Genomic DNA, 27,056 nt, shown 5'->3' on the forward strand with positions numbered 1-27,056 from the left:
TTAGTCAACAGGTTGCGCTTTCTCTGCAGCTTCAGAAACGGCTGCCTGGCTGTTACGCAGTCTCATCATAGCCACAGGATCGCATTTGTCCTTGTTTTTGAAAAGGAAGGCAGCCAGAAATTCAATGGGCCGGGAAGGCCGTTCTTTTGCAACCAATAGCATGCCTTGCATCAAAACTGGAACTAACGTTGCATCCAGATATGCTTTGAGAGGCCAGGATTGCATCTCTACTATTCCCTAGACGTAAAAAGTTTCCTTCAAAATTAATAGCAGTGGTGCGATTCACATGCCTCTTCCACGTTTTTAACATCAAAATCCAGCAGCGAATTTCAAGACCCCGAAACCTGCAGAAAGTCTATATTTGACAGCAAACCAAAAACCATAAGTTCTTTAAGAGGTTTGTTCTTCGTTCCAGTCATAAAACATTATATTATACCAGCTGTGAATTATAAATCTAATCTGTATTTTTTTTTACTAAACGAATTCATCTCTTTGTTTTTCAAAACTACTTCCATCTCTTTAGATTTAACAAAAAAGCCAAGCGTACATTTTTAGATCAAAATGAGGTTCACGCAATGGTTTATTTGACTTGAAGCTGAAAGTTAATTAAATCCTCGTTTACTTGGAACAAAAAGCAACCTTAGGCTGTGTTTCTCTCAACTTATGAGCGGATATAACGCGCTCAATGCGAGCAGTTTCCTCTGCTGAAATTAGAGGAAAGTCGGGACCAGCAGACGACATCGGGTGAGCATTGTCTCCGTCCTGCAACCCTTCGGTGTTAGATTCATTTGGCTCTACGATTACTTCTGTTTCTGACATTTCGAAACCTTTAAAAAATGAAGCAAGATAAATTTAGCAAATTATTCAGTTTCCAGCACAGAATTTTGCGGATAGGTGGCTAAATAGTTTTAAAAAATCATTTTAACTGCTTATATAACGAATTTTTTTTATAGAAGTATAGCTCAGTTACATTTTAAGTTAATAGAAATTAATTAAAAAAAAAAAAAAATTACAAAATGAGCCCTTCCGTGAAGTTACGGTCCGTGCACTAACTGGATAGGGCCATACTAGCGTATGATACAATAGGCGACATTGAAAAGGCACCAGTAATTTTTGAACATTTGCTAGACTTTCCCTAAAAATAACCAAGATAGGCAAGTACTGTGAAACAGCAGAGAATGTTCTGACCATATTCTCAAAAAAATTTCTCAATTTTCTGCGTGGTGTGATAATATGATCTGAAAAACTAAAGCTTCGGCATATTTGACAGTCATAGTAAAATAGGCAGAATGGACAACATTTTCAAGGAAAAGTTACTAGAAAAAAATCCAAAAAAAAAATCAAAAAATTTTTTTTGCAGAAGTTTTGAAAAGAAACCCAAAAACTAACTTTAATCGGGTAATACTAAGTTTTCGCGACTTCAATTAAGCCTTAATAAGCTATTGTACGCCTGCTCGTTTGCTTTATTCGCCCGAACTTAGGCTAAGAATCAAAAGTTTTAAACAAAAAAAAACTTTAATATTTAAGTGTCAGTCACACTGTAATTTTCTATGATTATCAAACACAGCAAAAACATACAAAACAAATCATTTGCGTTTCATCGATAGAATCACAACCTTACTAAATTTTTACTAAAAAATAGAAATCTTAGGATGATTTTTATTCCAAAAGTTGCCACTATTGCATCTTCTTTGAAATAATACGAAGATATGATAAAAAATGAGTGTTTCTTTTTCCCTCAAAACTGGGAAAATTTTCGAAATTTTTAATGTCGTTTGAATCACGACTTTTTGGCGTATCTTCGTCTTAAGAGTGAACTAGATTTCTGGTACTTTTGTGAGTTTTCTCCACTCTTTTCTGTCCTCGGTGATAAGTTATGTCTCTGCAATTTGAATGCTTTGAGGAACGTTCAGAGAATAAATGTCTTTTTGAACAGGTGTAACCTACGATTTTTGTCTAACAGTTGGGATCTGCGCGCTTGTCTAGCTTTAGTCTGTCTCTTGTCTAACGACGTGCCGAACCAGACTTAACGTTTGCGCTTAATAGGGGTACTCCGTGGTTCTTAATCGGTACGTTTGTAGAGGTCTTCGTTCGTGATGATGTTACGATGAACGATACTAAAGATTTCATGAAAAAGCGTCTCTGTATGATATTTACGTCGTCGATCAGCTATTTGGTTAGTTTCCAGAGTTCGCATTTATAAAGGAAAACACTAGAAATGAAGGTGTTGAAGACTCCCAATTTGGTGTTCAAGGAGATTTTGTTTTTCTTGAAAAATACTTTGCATATCATGAAAGCTACATCGGCAAGTCTACGTCTATGTCAGATAGCTGATTCCGCATCAAGTAAAGTACCAAGGACTTTGCAGTTCTTCCAGTCGGTTGTGCTCCTTGAAATTTGAAATTCATCCCTTTTCGAGTTGGCAAGCCAAGTAGTGGCAAGAGTCATGATGCAGTCAAGTTCGGCTTTTAGACGGTTAACCCAGCTGAAATCGTCAGCGTACTTAAAGTCAAACCCACTTTTGCTCGTGATGTCAGCTGTGGTGACTTTATCGGGACTATACCCATACGGATAAGAATAGCGGTGGTCTTGTTTTTCAAAATCATTTTTGGGAATAGAATAGCCGTGATCGTATGAAAAAAATTGACTGTTGATTATATCCAAACTCTCAATAAAAAGGCTAGAGGCAAGACAACAAATGAAGAACCATGCGCTGAAACAATCATCTTATGCAACGCCCACATTAGTAATAATTAGATCACTACACTTCCGCGTGTTTTAACACGTATTCCAGTGTTGTTAACAAGAATAGACGTAAGGTATAGAGCATCTAGGCTCAAGGTTTTGCCGATGTCGTGAAGGGGTTTTTTGCGGTCGAAGCAGTCGAAGGCAACGGACATGTCGAGAAGTAGATGATTCACATCTTGGTAGATTTTGGAGATTGCGCGTTCAATACAGAGCTTTATAGCAAAGACCTGTTTCGTCGTTCTTCCAGCTGGGTACGCAGCCTGCGAGTTTGGGATGTATCTCAGAAATTGGTCTACAGCCATTAGCATCGAGGGACGTAGACGACTCGAAGGTCCACGTTTTTTTTGTATTATTATTATTGTAGCTTTACAACCAACGGTTGAGGGGCCATTGGCCCGTTAAGACTCAGAGTCCTTAATGAAGTATGGGATCCAGTCAGGAGGACGATATGTCAAGTCTGGGATGGGCGTTGACAGGAGGCAGTCTGCAGTTAGACTATCTGCATAAGAGGCACCAACATCCAATTCTCCAGCTGCATGGAATATCAACATCTTACCGATCGTTAAAGTAGTTCCAGAAGATTTCGAGCAGTCGTCGCTTTAATCCAAGAGGGGTTTAAAAAGTCTATCGATTCTGGAAGCAGATTTATCAACCTTGGCACGCGATATCAAAAGCTATTCCGCTGGACCTCAAGACGGATCGAAGGTAGTTCAAATAACAAGCGATCACTTGACCTGGTTGTGCGGTGGATATGAAGTTTAACAAACTCATGCCAGTTGAAGTCATATTTTCCGGACATGATGCCAGATAGGAGCAGAACGTCTGCAATTTGAAGGTGTAAGCAGACCGGTAAAATATTCAGGCGGGTAGTCTGTCTGCATAGGATAGGTCTTTGAGCCTCGGCGCGGAACACGCTCGATAATAACCATGTCACATTTCGATGCGTACCAAGCAGCTGAAGAATAAGAGAATATCGGAACAATAAGTGATTTGTACAGGTTGAGACGCTGGGTAGGCGAATTGAATGTGCACTGTTTCGTTTGATGAGGAAGAAGCACTTGTTAGCTTTGTTGCACTTCGCGGAAACATGGAGCTTCCATGAGAGGCTATCGGAGACAAAGACGCCAAGATCTCGGAGTGAGGATGCCAATGACAGCTCGTGATCACCCAATGTAAAACGAGGTCGATTTGGTTTCTGAAATCCCAACAGCTTGCATTTGCCGACATTAAACGGAAGCCCGTTTTTCTCGGACCAAACGAAGAGAGTGGTAGCATCGTCGGGCAACGAACTTTCCTTACCAGCAGGAGTTGTTGATAGGAGCTTCGTGTTGTCTGCGAATGAGAACACGGATGATTTAGTCCCGTGAGTCAGGTCAAGGCAGTAACTAAGAAACTATAAAAGGACCAAGAATGGATCCTTGCGGTACTCCAATGGAAATCCACCGCGTACTTGAGCTGCTAGAGCCAATTGTGACGTATTGCTGCCTGTCAATGAGGTAAGACTTGAGCAACCCAAGTAGTTTTCCCGTGACGCCGAGGGCTTTGAGTTTTTGCAATAACAGTTGGTGATTGATCTTGTCAAATGCCTTGCTAAAGTCTAAAAAAAGTGAACAAAGGGAATTCTCAGACAAATCTAATCCCCGATAGATACCGTCAAGGTAGACCAGTAACTGCAAAGAAGCAGATTGCTTGCATCTGAATCCGTATTGATTCGAGTGTACCTAGGGAGCAACATAAGGATATAAGGCATTGAATATGCATCGCTCCAGTACTTTAGACGGGATGCTCAGGAGTGATACCGGGCGACAATTTCTCACAATGGAGCGGTCATCGTCTTTGTGAATCGGGGTGACTTTGCTGACCTTCCAGGCGCGTGGATATACACCAGTTTGTACAATCTTGTAGAAACTCGGTCATTTGGCTAAGATCATGTGTTCTTGTCAGCTTAAAATCTGGTATGCTGGGCATTGCCTGGCACCAAAATTAAACTGATTTTTCCTTCCCGAGTTGACACCGAAGCTTGCTTAAGTTGACTCAACGATTGTCCCGGTCTTACAATGGAGCGGTCGTCGCTTTAATATTGGTGAGGAAGAAGCCAATATTCCTTTATAATAATAATAATAATAATAATAATAACAAAGGATTTAGGAATATAATCCAAGGGTTCGCATAAAACCCAGTCATTGCATTGTTCAAAGTTTAGTTTTCAGTTATAAGTGTAAGTTTCTTCAGGTCTCTACAGTTGTTGCATTCGCATAAAATGCGCCAAGTTCATGTGTCCCTTTCGTTGTAGCGAGTTTTGAAAAACTTTGTGTACATTCCTAGAAGTCTGTTTTTGCATTCTGGGTCAAACAATATGTCACATTTGAAGTATTCGTTGTACAGATTAGCATGACGACATGCCCAAAACCAGAAATCCGACTCGCACTTCTTCAGACGCATTTGTTTGCAGACGAAATTTCGTGTCATTTGAGCTCTTCGGTTTCCAACGTCAGTGATGCTTACATGGCTTCTCCAGTCGATGTCAACTTTTCCAGCTAGTATTTTTGCAAACAGCAGTCCAACATGAAGCTCTTGGTATAGAGACAATATTGGTGAGGAAGAAGCCAAAACTACTCCTTTTATTTCGGGCCAGGATAGTTTTGCAAACTATCCTGACCCGCGTTCTATTTCTGTACGCGGGTCAGTATAGAACCCCGGAGGTCGTTGTTGTTCTTGCCATCACGTTTTTTTTCTAATCAGGATCATGCCAGTTGTGTCCTTGATTGCATTCTTGATATTTTCCCATTGATCAGCAGGCGGAAAATGCAGCAGAAAAAATAATTGTCGCTCAGTTCCGATCTTGTAAGTTCGGAGCTCCTCTGTCCAATACTTCACAACTGGAACCGGTTTTGGCTTCTAAATTATATTCCTTTCAAGTCACAAGTTTGTATTTACTGCAATAATTACTTAACCCTTGCAATGACTGAAATGTACGCATGATTTTTACGTCAAAGCAGACCTCGTCTATCAGTTTTGACTATATTGTCTTCAATTTTGTTGTGTCTTTTATTTTATATCCTATTTGGCACAGAGAAAAGATCATGCTGGGACATCTTTTTCCTGGGACTCCATAATCACGGTGTACATGTGAGAAGTTCTCTGATTGTTTTTACTACGTTCCAGGCTTTCTTTTTTTCGTTTTTTTTGGCTCAGAGAATTTTTTTGTTAAGGTTTAAGTAGTGTTGAAAATATGATAAACTTTGACCGTTCTTAATAATCGGAAAAAACTGGAATTTTTGATGTTAAGGCTACCGATTTACAGCGGCAGAGAAAACTATAATCTTTGCTGTTACTTGCTAGTGTCTTTGAAAAATAATTTGAGTCAATTCTTAGGTGTTTGCTGTCCTTTTTAGGTGTTTGCTGTCATTTGGAGTTGTTAAAGTAAGGGACTAAAAAAATTATTTGCAAAGCATGAATACAAGTTTTGGGACCATAACTTAGCAATATCTGATTGTTTGTGTAAAAGTTGATTCTGTATCATATACGGTATGTCATCACAACGCAACCGCATTGGATCAACGTCTGCTTGCAATTGAGACCACTGCAACAGTAAAGTGAAACACGATGATTCTACAGCTATAATAATAATATGTTAATTCAACATCTCAATGAGACAAAAAGTGGAAAAAAAAGTGTTTTTATTCAGTTCCACTTCCAATATCAGTACCGCTCATGGATCAGTGTCAACCTGTAAATTTCCTGCTGCTGCTGTATTGCTGGATTGTTCTGTGTTGTGAGAAACCGACACAAGTGTCAAGGTGCATATCTGAGATAATCACACAACCGCAGTACTTGCAGCTACATGTCTCATCGTCCGCAGATTCGTAACAGCGCTCTTTATGACATAAAACATGATGAAAACCGTTGCTGTAAAAAATACCTCTTTCTCTCCTGTGCGCAGGACTACAGTTTTGTAAGCCCAAAAAGTCATTATAGAACGAAAAATGCAAAATTTTTGTAACATTCGCCCAAATACTACACAGCAACGGAGCGTAGAAAAAGTACCTATTAACGACTGGCAGGCGTCAGTTACCTTAATCCTACTCGGTTTTCACCCTCTCGACCTTGCCAGTTGATTTTCTGGTCTGTTTAGGGCTAAGTAAAAAGTTACCATTTTTAGGCCATCAGTCAAACGACTTTTGATCAGCTTTCGTTTACATGCGAACACAACCACATAGCTGAGTCTCGGATCCTCAGCCTACGTGATTGCCATTAAAAACACGGCTCGAACAACCTATTTTAATATGTTTTTGTGTGACAGTTCTATATTAAATCCATTGGAGATGGATTGACCCTTTCCTCTTTCTAGCTACTCATATTCTAAAATATCAAATTATACCGGTGTTAATTCAGACTTCTACGACATCCAAGTAGCTACAAAGTTAGTTTTATATAGTCCCTTCACATAAAACAGTCTCTGGGGGACCAAGCCTCCGCTCCCGTAATCTTCCTGAGATAACGTTCTTATCTCTTCCAATTTGTGGCACGGGAGGGTTCCGTGGAATATTCCTTCCCCACTGAAGCTTCCTTCTCCACCAATTTCCGCAGCTAAGAGTCTTATCGTGTGTTGTTGCCACGATAAGAGGCTTCGTATTTTTCGTCTCGCGTGCGACCGTTTTCCACAATATTTGTCGTTGTTCTTTTTTTTCGTCGTTTTTCGTCAAAATGGCCGTCTTTTTTGTATTTCTGAGAATTATCCACTCTTCAATCGAAATTTTAAAAATAAAAATTCTAGAATATTCCTACCCTCCTTCGCAATACTTTTTCTTTCCTAAGGCCTTTATTCGTTTTTCCTCGTGTCGCCGGAAGGTTGCTCTGTGCCAATCTGGCAGAATGTGTAACATTCGTCTACTGCAGTCACACATGAGGCTTAAGAAAAATAGGCCCTATAACCACTGGCTCAAGGGTCAGGGACACTATCTCTTGTGTTTTTCTACCTCAAGAACGGTCGGAGCCAGTTCGGTTCGTTTGTGACATGAGACTACGACCCGTTACAGCTTAAAGGCTACTACTAAAATATCCCCCCACTCTAGAATTAGAAACGTCCCCATACTTAGGTCTCTAGATACCCAAAATACATGAACGCCGTTAAAAACCGGGTTGGAACAATCCGTTAAGTTGCTTTTTTATTAGACAGTGGAACTTTGATCCATTTCAGATGGATCAACCTAAAACTCACCTTACCTCAACATAACAATTATAAAACACACTCTAGGAATTTAAATTTGTACTCACATAGTAGCACGCTCAAGAAGTGGGAAATAATCCAGTCGGTAGTTAACTCAAGAATTAAATAACGTAACTAAATGAGTCTAATGTTTTATAGTTTTAACAATGAGAACGAGTTTATACTCTAGACAATAGTTTTCTTGTGAACCATTAGGACACTCGAGTTGTCCACCTTTCCACCGAAGGTTCACTCTAGTCCAGTTCCGAATAATACTCCAGTCGCTATAATCCAATTCGTGGGAATGCTCTCGTCTCTGTCACAGATGGGACAGCTCTACTCTCGATTATGATAGTGATGGAAATTGCGAATAGCAATTTCCTACTGCTTTTTCTTACAACTTTCCCGCGTGTGTGACTCAATCGTTCTGAAATTGTTCTGATTTCTTTTTTCTGATTTTCAGTTATCGCGAGAAAATCGTGCATGACAGGTTCCATTCGAAATTTTGAAAAATTAAATTTCACTCCAAAATCAAGTGTTTTTTGCTTCTCTCAAGGTCAAACTTCCAAATATGACCGACTGGCACATACTCCCCGGACTCGAGATCGATGTCCTCATCGCGCGCTGTCTTCTGCCGGTGAGTCCCAGAAAAACCGAGTGTTGCTCAAGATACAGTGCCAGTGGTCATTTACAGAAGTTTGCAGCAGATTTAAGCTTATCTACACCCCAAAATTTACAGCCATTTAAAATTTTCACACTATTGCTAAACAGCAACCAAAATCTGCATACACCTGCACCCTTGAATTTTCGCTTTTCAAGCCAATCATTTTAAAATCTCTTTTGTCCTATTCAATCAGGAAATTGTCATGCAGCATTTCGATTTATATAATAAATATAGTATATTAGTAACAATATTTGCTTTGTTAAAATTTCTTTTTCGTGAATCCAAGTTTCACTCGGATCCACGCTCAAGCCCCCCTTCCCTCTCAAGACTCAAGATCCATCCGATTTGCTCATTCATCTCGTACTCTTCGCCTTGGAGGTACTGCATCCTGAAGTGCTAGATGCGGCAAACTGTCTCAACAGTTCCTCTTCATCATCGGAACTAATCACAATCTCCTCCCAAGCCTTCAGCTGTTCATAGGATCGCATCCATTCTCTCTGCTCCTGCAACCTCTTTGCTTGGTTGGGTAGTGCCTTCACCCTAGCTTCTCGGTTCAAGCAAAAGGAGTTGTGCAGGCTCAAGCTCACGTTCTTCGCCAGGTCTTCCTCTAGTATCGACTCCCTCGCTTTGGTATTGTCTCTAGACATCTTACCCACTCTTTTCCATCCTGTCGTGATCGCATTACGATGGGTTAGCAGGGGTCTCTTGAAAGCTTCCGGCCCAATCTCGGCCTGGAACTGTCGATACTCTTTTTGATGTTTTCTCATGTGATCTTTCGTTGTCATGTACAACCAAGACGTCAGTGTCGCCCGAAACCATGGAAAGTACCTCAAGCGACTCCATACGTGCCTGACTTCCGTCGGTATGGCGAATACTTTGCACGCAGTCTCAAACAACTCGAGTCTCCTGCTGTAGTCTATCGCGTATATTGACTCAGCCGTTGGCGTCGTCGCCTCCCGATACTTCGTTATATTCTCTTCTATCCATCTCAGAGCTAACATCGTACTCACTACTAAGAGCGTCACCTTCTGCCGGTGATCCGGTAGTCCGATCGACCGAATCTCTTCCACATCCCACACCAGGCAAAGGTTCTTGTGATCTGGATACCACACCGTTTGTGCCAAACAGTGGCATGGGCATTCCCCATGAGAGATCTCAATGCTCCTGAGATTACGCTCCCCTGAGGCTTCCAAGAGAGGATCAAGCTCCATCATTTTCTCGTGCATCGTGTCGTTATCTTCCAGGTTCGGAGTACTTCCCACAGGTTTTCCGATCACGTTTTGTCTCTCGTGATCGCTTGTGTTTTCTCTTTCCAACTTCAGAAGATCTTCTCCCCAGATTTCGCTTAAGTCATCTCTCAATTCTTTTGGTACTGTCCCTTTGATTTTTCTCAACAACTTGTGCGAGTGATGCGACATCCGAGCCAACCTCACGCACTTGGGCACTGAGAAGGCCTTGTCCACCAGTATTCTCTGGCTGGACACTTCCACCATCGCCATGTGTAGCGGGTAGTGACTTCCGCACAAGTTGGCCATCATTGACCCTATCAGCGATTTCGCGTTCAATGGCAAGCCATAAGCTTCGCTCATGGGAAATCCCATTTCCGCCTCAAGACCAACCTTCCAGCTCCGGATGTGTTTTTGAGTCACCTGCAACACCCCGGGCCATGATTCTACGCTCAACGCCGTCACTAAATGATGTTCAGATTCCAGTCTCTCCAGTGCCTGCAGACCACACATTCTCGAGAAGAATCCGAGAGCTGTCGCTATATTCACCGTGGTTCTCGTGTAACATTCCGCTATTATTTGCACTTCACTTTTCTCCCTTTCTGTGATGTCTTCGAACCAAGTGACCAGGTCTTCTTTTTGAAACGACAGTATTCTGACGCATGACCGTCCATCGCAGATGTGCTCTCCGTTCCCACACGTCGAATCCAGACAGCTACCCGGCTCCAATTTCTTTGCTGACCCGGGGTCGCTCGTCCTTTCGCTTGGCTCTTGCATCTGGGGCGTGATTAGCTTATGTAGCACACTCAACTTCGCCAGATCTTCATCTTCCGTTGGTGCTAACCTCACTCGCTCGGTGGTTTCCTCGATTAGACTCGCATGGGGATGTGGACACCAGGAGGGTCTTAGTAGCTTCCATATCACTCCCAAGTTCGTGGTTAACAAGCCATTTCCACCGCCCATGTTCACTTCAACTCTCTTGTTTGAGCGCGGTATGCTTATCACCTCTGGTGTTTTCTCAAGAATCAGGCCCAGGCTCGGCCCCTCTTTTTCCACCGCGTCTATTTCCATTATTCTTTCTGTCCAAAACTTCAGTAGCTCCGCTACCTCATGGTTTCTGTGGGCTCCTCCAGCTTCCGAGTCTAAGAAGGGATTGTAGGCTATTCCCATCACTCCAGACACATATTGGTATTCCCCCTTCTCACTGAGTCTCGAGTACTGTTCTGACGAGGCCAGGTTACGGTGAACATCATGTTCTTCCTCGAACTTCTTATTAGAGAACCTCCGTACCTCGTCCAGCTTTCGATGGTTCTCTAAGGATAGTCTGGAACCATCTTCTTTCTCTATTCCTGTACTCTGATATACGTTCAAGATGATCGTTGAGACTCTTTTCTCCATGGTTTTACTTCCACTTGCTCTCTGGTGGCATGCCAGGATGGTGCTATCAGACATCATTGACATTATCCATCTCAAGAAACATGTGGCATCTTTTCTTCTAGCCAGGCTCAAGCCTGAATTGTCCCTGGCCACGTGTTGCATCAGTGCCTGATACACCTCTAGCTTCTTGCTTCCCAACTTCAGCCTGTCATACGAGGTCAATGTCTCCAACTCTATTCCCACCAGACTCCAGGTGAACATTAATTGTCCCGCAGTTCTAACGAAGGGATTCGCCATTAGTGGCGGTGCTGATGAGGATGTCCTCATCGCCTCTTCAAAATGATCCTTCAACAAACTCTGCCAGGACCTCTTCAGATGACTTGCCATCTCTATCTTATTAACCTCGGCTTTTTGCTGGGTGGCCCAATTGCGTCGCTTGCGAGCTATTCCACTGTCCAACTTCTTCAAGCAGTCCTCCATTTCCTTCAATGTTTCGAGGGCCACCCACCACGTCCGGGAAGTGTTCCTCGTCTTGTTCCTCTCCAATGGATCACTCGTCACTTGTTTGCCCATGTCCTGATGTGCCTTCGAGATCCATTCTTTGCCGATCTCCACTTCCCCTACCTGTCCTTTCGTTGAACCTCTCTTCACGTTTATCTTCTGAGGCTTGAAGTCTTCTTCTGACGTCGAACTGGCGGAAACCTCTATTTCCTTTTCTACTTCAAGTGGTTTCCTGAGCTCCGAGCTGTTCTTGTATGCCGCCGTCTTGCATCGAGCCAAAACGATGGGCGCCGTCTCTCTCAAGTTTCCTTCCGAAACAGCATCCACTGAAGGACTACCCCATCCTTCCACTTCTCTCTTCCTCTTGCGAGTCTTCACATCTCTGCTCGAGGGTGTTGTGGCTATCATCATTGATTCGACCTCTCCATCCACTCCTTCCAACTCTTGCCTCCCCCCTGCTCGAGCCTTAAGGATATTAGTACTTTTAATCATATTACTAGTCCCAACTTTATCCCTTTTTATATCATCAACCATTTTATCCACAGTTTTTTGTTTCAGAGTAGAGCTGTCCTCACATTTCTCTTTTCTAGTCTTCGATCGTGCGTTCCTCAGCTCCACTAGCTTGTTCAGCAGCTCTTTTCTTGCTTTCTCATCCAGGCCCGTTCCTATCAGGAGCGGTTCCCCGAATCTCACTACTGCGTCCCACAGTTCCTTCTTGAACTTGTCCAGCGTCGTCTCGCTGCCCACTTCTCGATTGAATTCCTCCAGGAATTCCTGCCAAGCGTCATCCTCGAGAGATCCCAAGAATATGTCCCTGTTCCCTTCGAACGTGTTCTTCTCCCTTTCCTCCGAGCTCAAGAGTAACATCCCCATATTGAAGGTCTCACCTGCCAATGGCAATTCCAGATCCTTCCGGGGAGACGGAATCAGGGGTGGTGTGGCAGTATCTGCCCAATTCTCCTCGCTCAAATCTTTCAACAGCTCTTGAGTGGTGAGCTCCTCCCCTTATGGCCCTGGTTCAGGCGTATTCCCCACTTCCATGTCTTCACCGGCTTCACTGAGAGTTTCATCCATACTCTCTTCTTCTGACTCATGTCTCCTTCTCTCGAGAATTTTCTTAAATCGGTCCTCGACGGGTCCGCTCCTCTTGTCTCCAGGTGTGTCCACGGACAGTGGTGATGGTGTCGTAGGATCCAGCTTTTTGTATTCCGTCAGTGCTACATGCAGTTGACCTGCTGCATCTAGTTCTGTTCCTTCCTGTCTTATTTCCACCTGTTCCAAGCCATAGGGCGCCTTATATTTTCTCGTGGCAAATTTCATGTCGTCCACCAGTGCGACGTGCCCCTCCATCACGATCATCCTGCCATCATCCCATATGGGTAACATGTTCTCAAGTCCCTCCTTCTCTAGAGTTCTCAAGACCTTCCGCACCTCATACCCTGGGGGCTGCGAACCTCTACTCTTTTTCGCTTGCGTCGTCCACGAATTTACCTTCATCTCGCTGGTATGGAAGTAGACCGCCGCCGTGTAGCCAATGAACAGGGGGTCCCAGCCATCAGTGAAATCCCTCTGCATTTCCTCCGTCGTCATCCTCGCCATTATGGAGGGAACTACCAAGGGACTATTCATTCCTAAGGTCATCCTCCTGACTATTGGGAACTCAGGCATGGTGGCCGGGAGGATTTCTTTCTCCATTATGGTCTCCAGCTCCCTCTTCACCAGTGCGAAGCACTCCTTCCAGGCAGGAATTCTCAAGATTTCTCGTCCGTCCGCCGTCAATGGGTTCAAGTTCCAGAATTTGGGATACATTTCAATGGGACCCTCTCGCTTGCCTCCCATTCTACATTGCATTTGCCCCCTGAAGTTGTACACTATCAGCTCGGCATCTTTCACCTTTCCAAAGAGTACCGTGTTGCTCATTCGCCCTCTGAGCACCTCCTGCTGACACCAATTTAACGCCGTCCCATCCAGTATACTGATAAGGCTCAAGTGCGTTACAGAGTGACGATACGTTGTCACCAGGGGGTCTGGGAACGCGTACGTCACTGCTGGACCATAAATGCAGGTCACCACCTCCTCTAGGCCCCGGATTATCCCCATTGGGTCCGACCTCATTGCCAGGCATAGGTCCGTCAGCAGAGGCAGCCCTCTGTTCGTCTTCTTCCATTCTTCTCTCGAAGTTGGATTCTCATCTTCACCCGTCATGTGCCGATTTTGCATCATGAGGTATTGCACTAGCAACGTCTTCAATCCTGCGGCACACTTGTAGGAGCTGGTTTCAATGCTCGTGTGGACTCTCCCCATAGACAGAGGCTCTCCATATTCCATTAATCGATGAAACGACACCAATTCCCCATGGGTCAAGAGCACTAGTGCCAGGTACCCATCAACTCGAAGTGTCTCCACTCCCCGACTAAACATGTATGCTGGACCCATGTTGAACAAGTATCTGGGGTAGACCAAATACAGGGCCAAGAGCAGGCTGATGGGCATGCCCAGTATCTCCTGCACGAAGGCTCCAAAGATAGTCGCCGTGGTACCGAATATTCCTGCCAAGAATTCCTTCTCCCAGCAAGGACTCAAGAACTTGAGAATCTCGTAATCCCTCCGAGTCTTCAATTCGCCTTTGGCGTGCTCTCTCCAGAACCCTGCGATCGTCACTTCATTGGCAGCCGAGACAAATCTAGCCACCGTCATGTCTCTTACTTCGACCAGCTCCAGTTGCTTCTCTAGGAAACTCCAGACTTGCTTCACGAGGAGTGGTGCTTCCTCCCTTGTCTTATTCGTGGCGTTCTCCAGCCTTGGTGTCAAAAATGGCCACCAGCCATTCTCTTGAGTCAAACGATATTTCAACGATCCTAATTGCTTTTCCGTCTCGGCCACATTTCTTCTCTCGTTACTGGGACCTCTAGACTTGCTGGTGGAGTTCGTGATCTTCACATCCATACTCCGAAACCACAGGCTGGCCGTTAATTTGCTTATCGCCGGGTGATCGTCCCCGATGACTGGGCTGAACTTGAGCTGCCTGGCAAAGTTCGATATCTCTAGCAAGAGCACCTCGTCTAATACGATCAGGATGTCGGCTAGTCCATAAAAGCCCCTCAGTGCATGAGATATATCCGCCCATGCCGCCGCCAATTCTGACTTGCGAAGCCTCAGGTTCGATGGCTCCAACTCCCGATTGGGGGCTGCCATTAGAATCCGCCATTCACTCCCTTCTGCTATCAGGATCAAGACCGCGTACACGAACTGTAGGGCGGGTGGCATATTCGCGTATCCAGGGGATGTGGTAAACACCACCTTCGTCTTGGACCCGAATCTCGAGACAACATTCTCTTGCACTTCATTCATCGCCGCAAACAACGCTTGAATGGCTTCCCATATCTTCCTCGATGTCGGAATTTCATCGCCCTTTAGTTGCTCAAGAAGTCCCATCGCGTGCAGGTGATCATTCATCCCTGCAAACAACAGCAGCTCAGGTTCACAGGGCATCTCCGACTTTATTGCCACTACCAGAGTTAACATCTGATTCAATTCAGCTCCTGGCAAAGAGTATATCAAAGTCTCCGGCCAGAACAACTTGGGAGACGTTCCCTCGAAGTCTGATCCCGCCACAATGACTACTCTCGCAGCAGCTGGGTCTGCTCTATCATACACTGCCAGGGTTTTGGCCAGCTGGGTACTCCCAAAGGGCTTCCCGTACCTGGGATCTTCCGCCAATTTCGAGCCTTCGTAAGCGGCATCTGGCAATCCCGTTCCTCCCGGATTGAGTAGCTTGTCTACCACCTTCAACTGTGCCGGGGTTGCCAACCTGATCCTGGCGATGCTAGTTCGGTGCTTGGGAGGTTCTGCTATAAGTCCCGGACTCCCCAGCAGCTTGAGAGGTCTGTAGTTAATGGGTCCCATGATCGTTTTTGTGGGAATTCCCGTCAGGTCTGTGGTCTCCATCAACTTCGCTCTCGAGAAGTGCGCCTCATGAGCTTTCAACCAGTCCACGCAATGATGCCTATTCAAATCCTCGTGTGATACTCGTTCGATCCCCAGGGTTTCCGCCAATTCTTGCCTGCATTCCAAACTCTCTAGATCCAGTTCTTTCACCTTCTCAGGATATCTCAAGCGAGCGGTCTCCATAGACTTATTTTCCCGTTTGCTCTCTGCCACTACCACTGAGGATATCGCCGAGCTTGGAGGTGTTGATGACGTCACCTCCTCAGATTCCATTGGCGTGGCACTCTGCAATCTGGTCTGGCTGCTCCTTGAACTGTCTCTAGTGTCAACTCTCGGTCCCAAGCGACCAGACAAGGCCCTTGAGGCCAGGAATGGTGGGTTCGGAGGTGGTCCTAAAGTGAATTGGGCTGTCTCTAGCAGATCCGCCTCCAGCGCATTTATGTGTTCTTGGAAGACGTCGTTTAGCCACTCTGCTCCCCTCGGTCTATCAAAATGGATTCCATCACTGGAGGTGTCTTCAGGGAATCCCTCTTTCTCCATGCGCTCTGCCACGTCCAACAGTCTGACAGGGAGCACACTCTTCCGGTGGATGTCTCTTATCCCCTTGTTTAGGTTCCGCACCTTCTCGTTCATCTCCAAGGCGTGCTGATCAAACATCATATTGTAGGGGACAGTACATATCGTCAACAGGATGGGGTCCATCTGAATCCTCAGTTCCTCAAGAAGGCAGCTCACCTTATCGTGCAGCCTTGTTATTTTCCTCGCTTCACCCCTTGATACATCGTTGGTCCCGATCATCAGGGTCACCGTGTATACTTTGGTCATCCCCAGCATGTCAAGCGTTGCTAACATCTGTGGCGTGGCAGCTCCAGCGAAACTCAAGATTCCCGTCTGCCAGTGCGATCGGATCCGGGTCAACACCCGCACCAGGCTGTCCCCTACGATTAGATGAACCGCACCTTCTGGTACCCGGGGTGGCGCCATGTATTGCACCCAGGCCGCATCATGAAAGCAGTCTCTCCTAGCTTTCTGCTCCGTACTCCAGTCCAGCCGATTGTGCCTGTGGTACCTCCCCTCTGTATTCTTCTTATAACTCAAGATCACGACACTCCTAACCGGCTGCTCCCTCCACGTCGGGGGAAGCTCCGGTCTTGCCGAACTCTCACGACTCTTTTGTCGCAATCTCTCGCCCAGTTCTCTCAGACGCGATGAGCCGCCGCTCACCTGACCGTCACTCGAGGTCGAGGTTGGGGTATATCCCGGCAGCTCCACATCCATCAGTGGGCGTATGGGTTGCGTCTCTAGGCTACGCAAGGAAGACGTTGCGTCATTCGGTATCCAAACTTCCAACCCTTCACTCATGTGTTCACGGGCCTCGCGGTCAAGGTTGAACCGTGCTCTTGCTCGTGGGGCCTCATCCACCTCCATACGTGACTCTGGCCTCGAGCTGGTGACCACTCGCTCCTTCGGCCTGGCTCCCTTCTGTGCATCAAGCTCGCGTTGTCGTTGTTCTATTCTGTCTAATTCCGACCTCAGTTGATCACGATTTGCGGCGTTCTCCCGCACCCTTAACTCCTGTTGATGCTCAGCTTTTTGTATCTCAAGCAACCTCAGAGCCTGGTCTCGCTCATTGACCGCCTGGTCCCTTTCCAGCTGAACCTTCTCCCGATCCAGATTTGCCTGATCCCGATCGAGGTTCGCCTTATTCCTTTCCTTCTGCGTCTTCTCGAGCTCTTTCTTTAGAACACCTAGATCCGGATATGCCTCGGTCGTCTGTTGCATTCGTGACATCGATGGCACCCTACTCGAGCTCTGGCTGGTGGACCTTACTGTTGGCCTAGTCGGTAGTGGGAATTCCCCTGCGCCATACTCGGTATTGTTATTCAGGCCAGGATTCCTTGCCAAGTCAAAACCCCTTACTCCTCCATCCACATTCCAAGACAACCATCTGGTCTGTTCTTGGTTCGATATTCCCTCGGTGGTGTAGCCGATCATCAAGACAGCCTCCGTTGCAGACTCCCTGCACTCACCCTGGTCCTCCAACTGGAGGATGGCATTCAGCATCACCGCCATTCTCTCGTCTATTTGGGTATAGTCCAAGTCCCTCAGGCGCCTGTACAGCTCATCAAGAGTGGGCTTCCTCAGGGCCGCGGGCACGGAGTTCCAGAATCGGTCTGCCATTCTTTGTAACTTCGGGATGTTTGTAGGTAGATGTTAACCAGCTCAAGAATTACCTTACCAACTCAAGAATTACCTTACCAACTCAAGTATTACCCAATTCAAGAATTCTCTAGAAATGTTCTCTTGCAAATACTTGCCGTAAGTGCCGATTATTGCGAGTTCAATCAAGGTTTCTCTCTCTGTTTCTCGCTTGAGTATAGTTGAATTTTCAACTTTGTTTTTCAAACTTGATCTGAAAACAGAAAGCATATTGAAACTTGACATGTCATGTTCCTAACCTAGAGACCCCCCTTTTACCAGTATGGTTAAAATCTTATCATTTTCATATCACTTAAAACAATTCAATTGGATTTCCCTTAAGAACATGCAGATTCATTTTATGTTTTAGCACCATCAATTCTTTCTTTTAAAATTCAATTGTCATGCCAATCACATCTTAAGATCCCTTTACCTGCGCCGCACCCCAGTACCTAACTCAAGACTCCTCCCTCACACCCGACCTGATACCTCCATGTACCCGACTCAGGCGATGCTCAAGTAGTACTTCTTGTGAAGATGCACCATTATCTCTGTTTCTGCAAAGACCACATGTAGGATAGCATACAATTCCCTCGAGCTCAGTTTGCCCCTGTTTGGGTCGTACACCGGCATCGAGACCTCCACTATTCCTCTTTCAATCATGAAGTCACGTAGTCTTGTCAGTGCCAATATCACGTGTTCGGGATCAATTGTGTTTCTGTCGTTGACTCTCGTTACTAGGAAGCAGAGGTATTTGCCCGGGACTTGTGCCACTGACGGTGGAAGCGCTGCTATGCCTCCCAGTCCTGGCCTCTGTCTGAACAGAAACTCTACGTTCTGGTACTCTCTTTTGAAGTCAGCCTCCAATCTTGATTTGAAACTCATGTCCGCCGTGATGCAGATCGCGCTGGTCCTGTTTGACAGGATGAAGTCGCTATCCGTTATCATGATGTTCTCTGAGTATTCATTGGGTATTTCGAATTTCGTTTTGAAATTCCTTCCTATGGTAGGCTCTGGTTCTTCTTCCTCCAGTTCCAATCCGCTTGTTTCCCTCACTTCCTTGAGCTTCTTTATCATCAAATTTTCCATGTGGGTAAGTCCTACCCCACTCCCCGGACAAAAATATTTATCGACGTCCCCGTCGATGTAGTCGGGTCTGAATTGTCCTTAGGGATGTCCAGTGGCCTGTCTGTTGCTGTCCATCCGAAAAGAGGGTCCTCTGTCTTCATGTAATTTGCTGCTGATACATCGATTTGCTGAATGCTTTGTCCTTCGCGGCTCTCGTCTTTGACATCACGCATCCACTCTAGAATCCTCAAGTTCGTGTTCTCCCTCCTTTCTATTTCACTCTGCTCGAGATCCGTCTCCAATTCTGGCGTCGAGTAATCATCCTGCGGATAATGTCCACCATCGTCAATGACCTGCCATTCCTCTTCGGCTTCCAGTTCGCCTGCGCTTAGTAGTTCATCGCCCAACTTGTCTGGCTGTATCTTATCGATCAAGAAGTCATCCCCGTACCTATTGTACCTCATACCTGTTCGTTTACGATTGCCAGTCCTGGTTTCCGGTGGTGTTGGTCGATCCGGCTCCATCCACTTCGGTACCTCGTTTTGCTCTGGGTCGTTCCAGTCTTCTTCTACAAATGAACCTGCATCCGACTCCACTTCTATCTTTTCGTTGTCGTCCAAACTCAAGTTCTCATTACCATCATTTTTCTCTCTAGTGCCTTTCTCATTCACTTCGCACGCTGGTTCCACCACCAGGTACTCAAGACCTTCCATGTCTTTTGGTAGGCACCAGTCCTCCGGGGACGGGACGTGAGGCTTCAGATTTTCGTAATGTGCTGCTCGCCCTGTACTCAAGCGATAGAACCGTCCTTGTTGATGTACTTCCGTAATCATGAATGGTCCTCTCCATTTCTTGAGTAGTTTCTTTGTTCCCTTGGGCGGTATGACATTTTGGAAGACCCACACGTATTGGCCCACTTCGTATGGCTTTGCTCTTAGTATCTTTTCGTCATATTTCTTGCGTTGCCTCATTTGCGCTTGCGCCGTGTTTCTCCGACATAGCTCGTTTAGCTCTTGTTGTCTTTTGATCGCTTCCTTCACGTATGCTTGAGGTGACGTCCTCTTCCCTTCGTACTCCGGGTAGAAGAATGTTATAGGCATTGCCCTTTCCCTGCCTGTCAACATCATGAAAGGACTGATACCCGTCGTTGAGTGCTGAGTACTATTATAGGCTCCTACTACCTGTGGCAGGTATTTGTCCCAGTCCGTCATGTATCTCGAGCAGTACACCCTGAGCATGTTGACCAGTGTCCTGTTCTGTCTCTCTACCAACCCATTGGTCTGTGGATGATAGGTCGTCGAGTGTGCTTGAGCAATGTGTGATCTCTTCATCAATTCTTTTGTCAAGTCCCCCACAAAAGCCTTGCCGTTGTCCGACTGGAAAGTCATTGGACAACCATACCGCGATATCCAATGCGTTATCAGGTGATCACATGTCTCCTCTGCTGAGGCTGTCTGGCACGGAACCGCTTCCGCCAACTTGGTGAAGTGATCTATTATAACTAGTATTTGGTTATAACCCGACTCCGTCATGCAGATTTTCTGATGGTCTATCTGCACCACCTCATTGAATTCCGAACTCTCGACAGACTTGAGGGGAAACTTCATCTTCCTTGGGTCTTTTACTTGAAGGCATGCTAGGCAGGCACTCACCCATCTCTCGCAAGCTTTTCTCATTCCCGGCCAGTCAAACCTGTGAAGTATCCTTTGTTGTACTTTATCTATCCCCTGGTGGCCCATCTGGTCGTGTGATCTGAAAAGCACCTCCGTTTGGTACAATTGTGGTAGTATGATGAGGTTGTGTTTGTGTAATATTTTTTCCTCATCTCTTCTCTTGCACGCTACCACCCCTTCAGCTGTGTGATAAAGTAAGTCTCTCTTTTCTTTGTAGAACTGGCTCAAGATCTTGTAGCTGTCTTCCTCAAGTTCCCCCTTCTCCTTGACTCCCGAATGGATCCATTTGGAGAGGTTACTTGTCATTTTGTCATTCTTCTGGGCCCTTATTAGGTCAGACAGCCTGTATCTCGCCTTAACGTGCTCCTTTACCGCCATGATCTGTCCATTCATCTCACAGGGTTGTGGATGTCATCGCTCAGTTTCACATATATCATCCTTTTCACGATTTTCATGTCGTCTTCTGGTACCAGATTCGTTCTGACGTTTGAGTTGCACGATAGTTCCCTTAGTGGTTTTCTTGAAACTGCTATTTTCTCGAGCTCTTCACCACCTCGTACCTCTTGTATTTCCAGATTGTACGTCCCTGAAGATGGATCCGTCTGTAATTCCCTGTCGTGCTGTCTTATCTTCTCTTCCGCCAGTATCATGCATAGACTGTCTTGGTCTTCTCTGCTCTCATCCGAGTCTTCATCCCATTCTTCACGCTCCCCGGACAATTTCCCTTCTCCGGTTTCGTCTTCTTCCATGAATCTGGACCACTCCCCGGACTCTTGATCTAGTCCCAGGTGTTCAACTTCTTCTCTGAATGTTACTTTCTTATCCCTGACTTTTGTCTGCTCCAGAATTTTTTCGGGGATTTTTTCAACTAGTGATCGCACAACTTTCTTGCTATCAGTGATGCTTCCTTTTGAGACGTCAGTATTGTTCACTGTTTCTTCTCTCCGAAGTATGGTTAATTCCGGTGCCTCCTGACCTTTCCCTTGGATCACGGGCTTGTCATCTGATAGTTTCTCAAGCAACCTCATTAAGTCTTCATCTATTCGGACCGTTCCCTCCTCTACCTGGATGAGATCATAACCGTTTGCCTTGAGTGTTTCCCTCACGATCTTGGACTTGAGCATTATTCCTATCGGAATCCCTCTGCTTTTTTTCAAGATGGTCTTTTCAAGAGGTTCTTTCGGCAATTCGGGATGATCTTCAATCGGTTTGCCTGACTTGTCCAGCCATCTCGTGAGTGGAAGACTGTCGTACGTTTCCTTGTTCATGAATGAGAAGCCATCTTTGATTTCAGGTCTGTCTGCTTCTCTTTGCTCTTGTCTCTCATAGAACTCCGTCTTCTTACTCAAGCTGTCGGCATTCTGATGTTTATCTTGCGTTCTATGCTCAATTATCATGTTGTATCCATCCAAGCGAACTATCCACCTCCCAATATAGCTCTGGTCCATTGAGTACGTTTTCAGCCAGCTTAGTGCTCGGTTGTCGACTCGCAGCTTGAAGGGCTCACTGCCTAAGTATGCTCTGTATTTTTCGACAAAGGTGACCACCGCGAACATCTCTGCTTTCGGTGCTCCGTACTTCATTTCTGTGTCACTTAGGACCTTGCTCCCGTATGCTATTGGTCTCAAGACTGTCTTCCCATTCCATTCTTGTTCTTGATGGAGAATCCCAGAAATAGCGACTACTGACGCATCCGTGTCTAGCACGTACATCCCCCTCTCAGTCGGCATACCCAGTACTGGTGCCTCACACAGCTCTTTCTTTATTCTCTGGAATGACTCTTCTGCCGCGTTGTTCCACGTGAACTTCTTGCCCTTATGTCTCATTAATTGTTGCATCGGGTATACCTTGTCCGCATAGCCCTTGATGAATTCTCTATAATAGTTGGCGAAACCCAGGAAGCTCATCAGCTGGTGCTCCGTCTTCGGTGATTTCCAGGTTAGGACTGCTTCCACGGCGTCTGGATCAGGTCTGATACCGTGTTTATCTACCATCCTGCCCAAGTATTTAATCGAGTCCTTGAGTATCTCGCACTTTGATGGTTTACACTTCAGCCCCGATCTTTTCATGCACGCGAACACCTCGTCAAGCCTCTCGATGTGGTCTTCTAGTGTTGGCGTTGCTATTACCACGTCGTCCACGTAGCACATTACCAGGTTGCCGTACTTCTTCGTCACGCCTATCAACGCGTGTGCCATCAGCCGCTGAAACGTGGCTGTTGCATTGCAGAGTCCAAACGGCATCCGTTTCCATTGAAACAGACCCAACTCGCAGGCGAACCCTGTCTTGTCCCTGTCTTGCTTCCTTAATGGTACCTGCCAAAAGGCCGAGCCTAAATCAAGAGTCGTAAAAAATTTCGCATCACCTAACTTCGAGAGGCTCTCATCAATTCTAGGTATGGGATAGGCATCCTTCACCGTGACGGAGTTCAGGTATCGAAAGTCACAACAAAACCTTAACTGGTCGCCTTTCTTTTTGGCCATCACTACTCCACACGCCCACGGTGACTTGGATGGTTCTATCATGTCATACTCTAGTAACATTTCGATTTCTTTTCTACACGCGTCCGATTTGTGTGGGGTCATGCGCCTCGCCCCCTCCCTGTGTGGTACCGCGTTTTCCTCAAGTTCTATTTCATGTTCAACAAAATTACAACACCCGATATCCGCCTTATGCCTTGAAAAAACCTCCTCGTTCCGCTCTAGTACGTCCTTGATAGCTTCGAGCTGTTCATCTTTCAGTTTGCCCCTTAAATGTTCAATCTCCGGCAGAACCGGTTTATCAGTTTGCATTTCATCTGGTGTGGGTCGCTCTGGAAAGTTCGAACAGCTCGAGAGCCCATCGTCCGTTTCTGACTTAAGTGATTTGATAAGACCTGAAGAATCTTTTATTCTCTGCAATCGTCTCAAGATACAAATTTTGTCCCTGTGGTTGGGACAATCAACAACTTCATTTTGTTTTGAGTTTTCAATTGTTTCATATCGAGTTTTAACCGGTAAAGCATATCCCAGCTTCCTCCCTCTCTGTATCGTGATCGGTATATCAAGGGTATTCAACAAGACACTGACGCAGAGGCCGCTCTTTGTTATCGAAAATGATCTCCCTAAAACAGCAGCGCTTTGACTATTAGGATTTGGAACTATACACACTTGCTTGTTGTCACTTAGTTCATTATAATTTTTCATCCTCAAGCTTACGATTGCCGCTTCATTAGCTTTTAACCTCACTCTCCTACTCAAGAATACCGGTGCTTTGTTCTCATTTGCCATTATTAAATTTACCGGTTTGATTGCGTACCTCCTATCCGGGTTCCGTATCCTGAACATTGCATTATTTAGATCTATCGTTACGTCGAAATTCCTGATGAAGTCTCTGCCCAAAATGAATTGGTCAGATTCATCTAGGTTTTCTACCACGATGAAGCTCATCCACAGGTTACGTTCCCCCAAATTGAGGGCTATTATCGGCGTCCTGCCCAGCACCCGTAGGGCCCCTTTGTTTGCAGCTGACAGCCGTATTCTCGAGTCTATCAAGTCACCTTTGTCAAAGCCCATCTTTTCCCATGTTTCGATTGGTATGACGCTCAAGACTGCTCCCGTGTCAAGTAATCCACGCAACTGAGTCTTTTTGCCATTTATGTCTAGCACGTGCCCTGTCACGTCTGCTTCCGTCCCGATGTGCATTGCATCTTCTTCAAGCATGGCACAGTGTCCGATCGATCTTACTTTCAACTCTTCTTTCCCTACATAGATTTGTCCAATTAGGTCTTCGTCGCATGTTATCATCGTCTTGGTATAGATGTTGATTCCATCTATATTTAGCATCACCTCGTGTGGACCATAAGCTTCAGTGTACCTATTATCAACACGTACCGACTTGCTGCCCCCTCTCGTGAGTAGTGCTCTGAGCGCTCTAGAAGTCGTTTGTGGACTTATTCCACTCAAGTAGTCTGCATACACGTCAATGTGCATTATCGTCTGGTCGCTTGGCTCGCTCAAGTTTCTGGTTACTTCGTGGCCGCCCACTGTGATTATCGACATTATTCTTGCTCCGATTTTCGATATTCCAAAAGGTTTACCTGTCACCATTTTCACGGTGTTACAATTCCCGTTCTTTGTTGAGCCCGTTCTAGCCTCTGGTACTGAGTTCGATCCGGTTAATGCTTCGTTAAAATTCTGTCTTTCGATCTCCAACTTTAGTCGTTGCTCTATTTCTTTCGCAGCCAGATCTTGTTTCACTTTGGCAATTGCTTCCGTCGCCGCTTTCTCATAATTTATCTCTAGAGAGCTCCCGGCCGCGGACTCTAACGCACCGCTAACATGTGTTACAGCTTTCACTGTCTTCGTCGGCAATTCGGTGTTTGGTGCTCCTAAGTTCCTAGATTCAAACTCGTTTTGCCTGTTCCGCTGATTCTCCACCGCCGCTAATGCCAACTTATGTTTGGGGTGATTCTGGTCCTTGACCGCTTCCCAGAACAAGGGACAATCCATTCTGAAGTGCCCCTCCTGGTTACAGAAGAAGCATCTGGCGCCTATCTTGATGATTAAGCCATTATAGTACTCGTGTTCCTCCATCTGGCTCATATCCTCTTCATCCGGTGCATAACCTAGGCTCTTCATGCCTTGTTTGTACGTTGTGCAGTCAGCCACATGATGATCCGCTGACCCGCAGTTCGCGCATGATCTGCGCTCGTCCATATCATCTCTAGGTTTGTACCATGATGACCTCTGGGGTTGGCTTCCCCCTTGCGTGTTCCTGTTTTCAGAATATGAGTACTTCTTAGGTTTCATCAGCATGTATTCTCTTGATTTCTGTCTCATTTCTTCTGGGGTGGGTGCGCTGTCCTTCGACAATGTGTAGTATGTTGCTAACATTGTCCTTAAGTCATCACTTTTCACCCCATCGATGAACTTCGAGGCAATGCTAAAGTTCCGTCTATTTGTCGACTCCTCTGGGTCACTCCTCCTTCTCAAGCTCTCGAGGTCATCTAGGAACCGATCTATTGACTCGTCGTCCCTCTGCCTTCTCTTTTCAAATCGCATCATCGCTTGGTGACCCTTCATGCCTGACCCGAATCGATTCAGCAATATCTCGAAGATCTTGTCCGCGGTGTCGCGTTCTTCTTCCTTCTTTGCGACCACGCATTTTAATGCCGTTCCTTCCAAGTTGCTCAGTATGGCTGTACATGCTTGTCTTTCGTCACTCAAGTTATCTTGTTCTAGATGTAATCTCATCACTTCCACCCAAGTGTCAATGCATCCATCGGAGTCGTCCTTGAATTCTTTTGGCTTCTTGAATGTCTTTCTTGTTTTTCCCTCTCTCCTGTCGCTCGAGTCAGTGTTCCTCGTGGCGAAGGCCTCTAGAGTCCTGTTCATCATCTCCCAAGTGCTGGCCCATGTCATAGCATCCGGTCCTGTGTTGCTGTTAGCTGTTGCATCTCCCGGACCAGTCGTTGTATTCGACGTTCCATTCTTCATTATTGTTTTCGCAGCTGTTGGTGCTATGCTTATCGCATCCCTGGTTAAGGGCAACGGTGTCGATTGCCGTTTGTTCCTTTGTGGTTCTACAAAGTCAACTCTGGTGCCTTGCGTACGATCCGCTGCCGGTCTTTCTTGTGGAGTAGAACCTCTCAAGATTGCATCCAACTTCGCCTGTATTGCACACGAACTCTCGGCTTGACTCTTGCTCATTGTGTCCATTCTCCTTTCCAGGCTCCCTAATTGGCTGTTGACATCATCATATCGGTTCTTCAACTGTTGCATGTCTGTTTTGATGTTCTTTTCTCGTTCTTCATTGGTGGCTTCTACCTTATTTGACATTTCCTTGAGTTTCTCCTCTGTTGCCTTAGCTAGGTTAAAATAACTGTCTAGATACTCGTGCTTGTTGTATCTTATCTCCTTTTTTATCACCTCTCTGTCTTCTTCACTGTTCTTAAGTCTTTTGTCGATCTGATTTAATTTCGCCAACAAGTCGCCCAGCTCAATGGTAGTCTCTTCATGGTCAGCCGTCGGTTTCTCTTCGGCCGTAGCCTCTGCTTTAGCTTGTTCCTCATTCTGGCCGGCTTCTGTCGCCTTCGTGCTCACTGTACCAAATGTTCGTGCTCTTTCTGTTTTTGGTTCTTCAGTCACGTTTTCTTTCGATTTGAGTCCGACCATCATTGCAAACTTGTCTGTGAAGGATGTCTTTTTCACTTGAGAGTCGTTTTTCACAGTCTCTCGGGTATTGCCTGTTGTGTCTTCCAATGCGTCTATTCGTGAAAACTCCACGGTTTTTGGACTTTGGTCTTCCACGTGGGGCATCGGTGTGGATTCCGTTGTCCTCTTCTCCACTTCATCTACGCTCTGGTCTGGTGTCTCTAGGTCGATTTCGATTGTGGGCTCCACCTGTTTTTCCCCCACATCTTCTCGTTTCTTGCTCTCGGTGCCACTCCTCGTACTGACCAT

The 27,056-nt window shown here is 45.7% G+C and overlaps 1 protein-coding gene and 1 pseudogene across 1 annotated transcript; one reads left to right on the forward strand and one right to left on the reverse strand.

The window, feature by feature from the left end:
* LOC134841735 (adenylate kinase 7-like) lies at positions 1 to 27,056 on the reverse strand. Its single transcript, XM_063857773.1, has 2 exons — positions 26,742 to 27,056; positions 1 to 237 (listed from the first exon to the last, which is right to left on the reverse strand). Exons 1-2 carry the CDS (start codon positions 27,054 to 27,056, stop codon positions 1 to 3), a joined length of 552 nt encoding a protein of 183 aa, XP_063713843.1.
* Positions 4,650 to 4,824, forward strand: LOC134843009 (U2 spliceosomal RNA; annotated as a pseudogene).

Source organism: Symsagittifera roscoffensis, chromosome 3, assembly GCF_963678635.1.
Source record: "Symsagittifera roscoffensis chromosome 3, txSymRosc1.1, whole genome shotgun sequence".
Taxonomy (NCBI): domain Eukaryota; kingdom Metazoa; phylum Xenacoelomorpha; order Acoela; family Convolutidae; genus Symsagittifera; species Symsagittifera roscoffensis.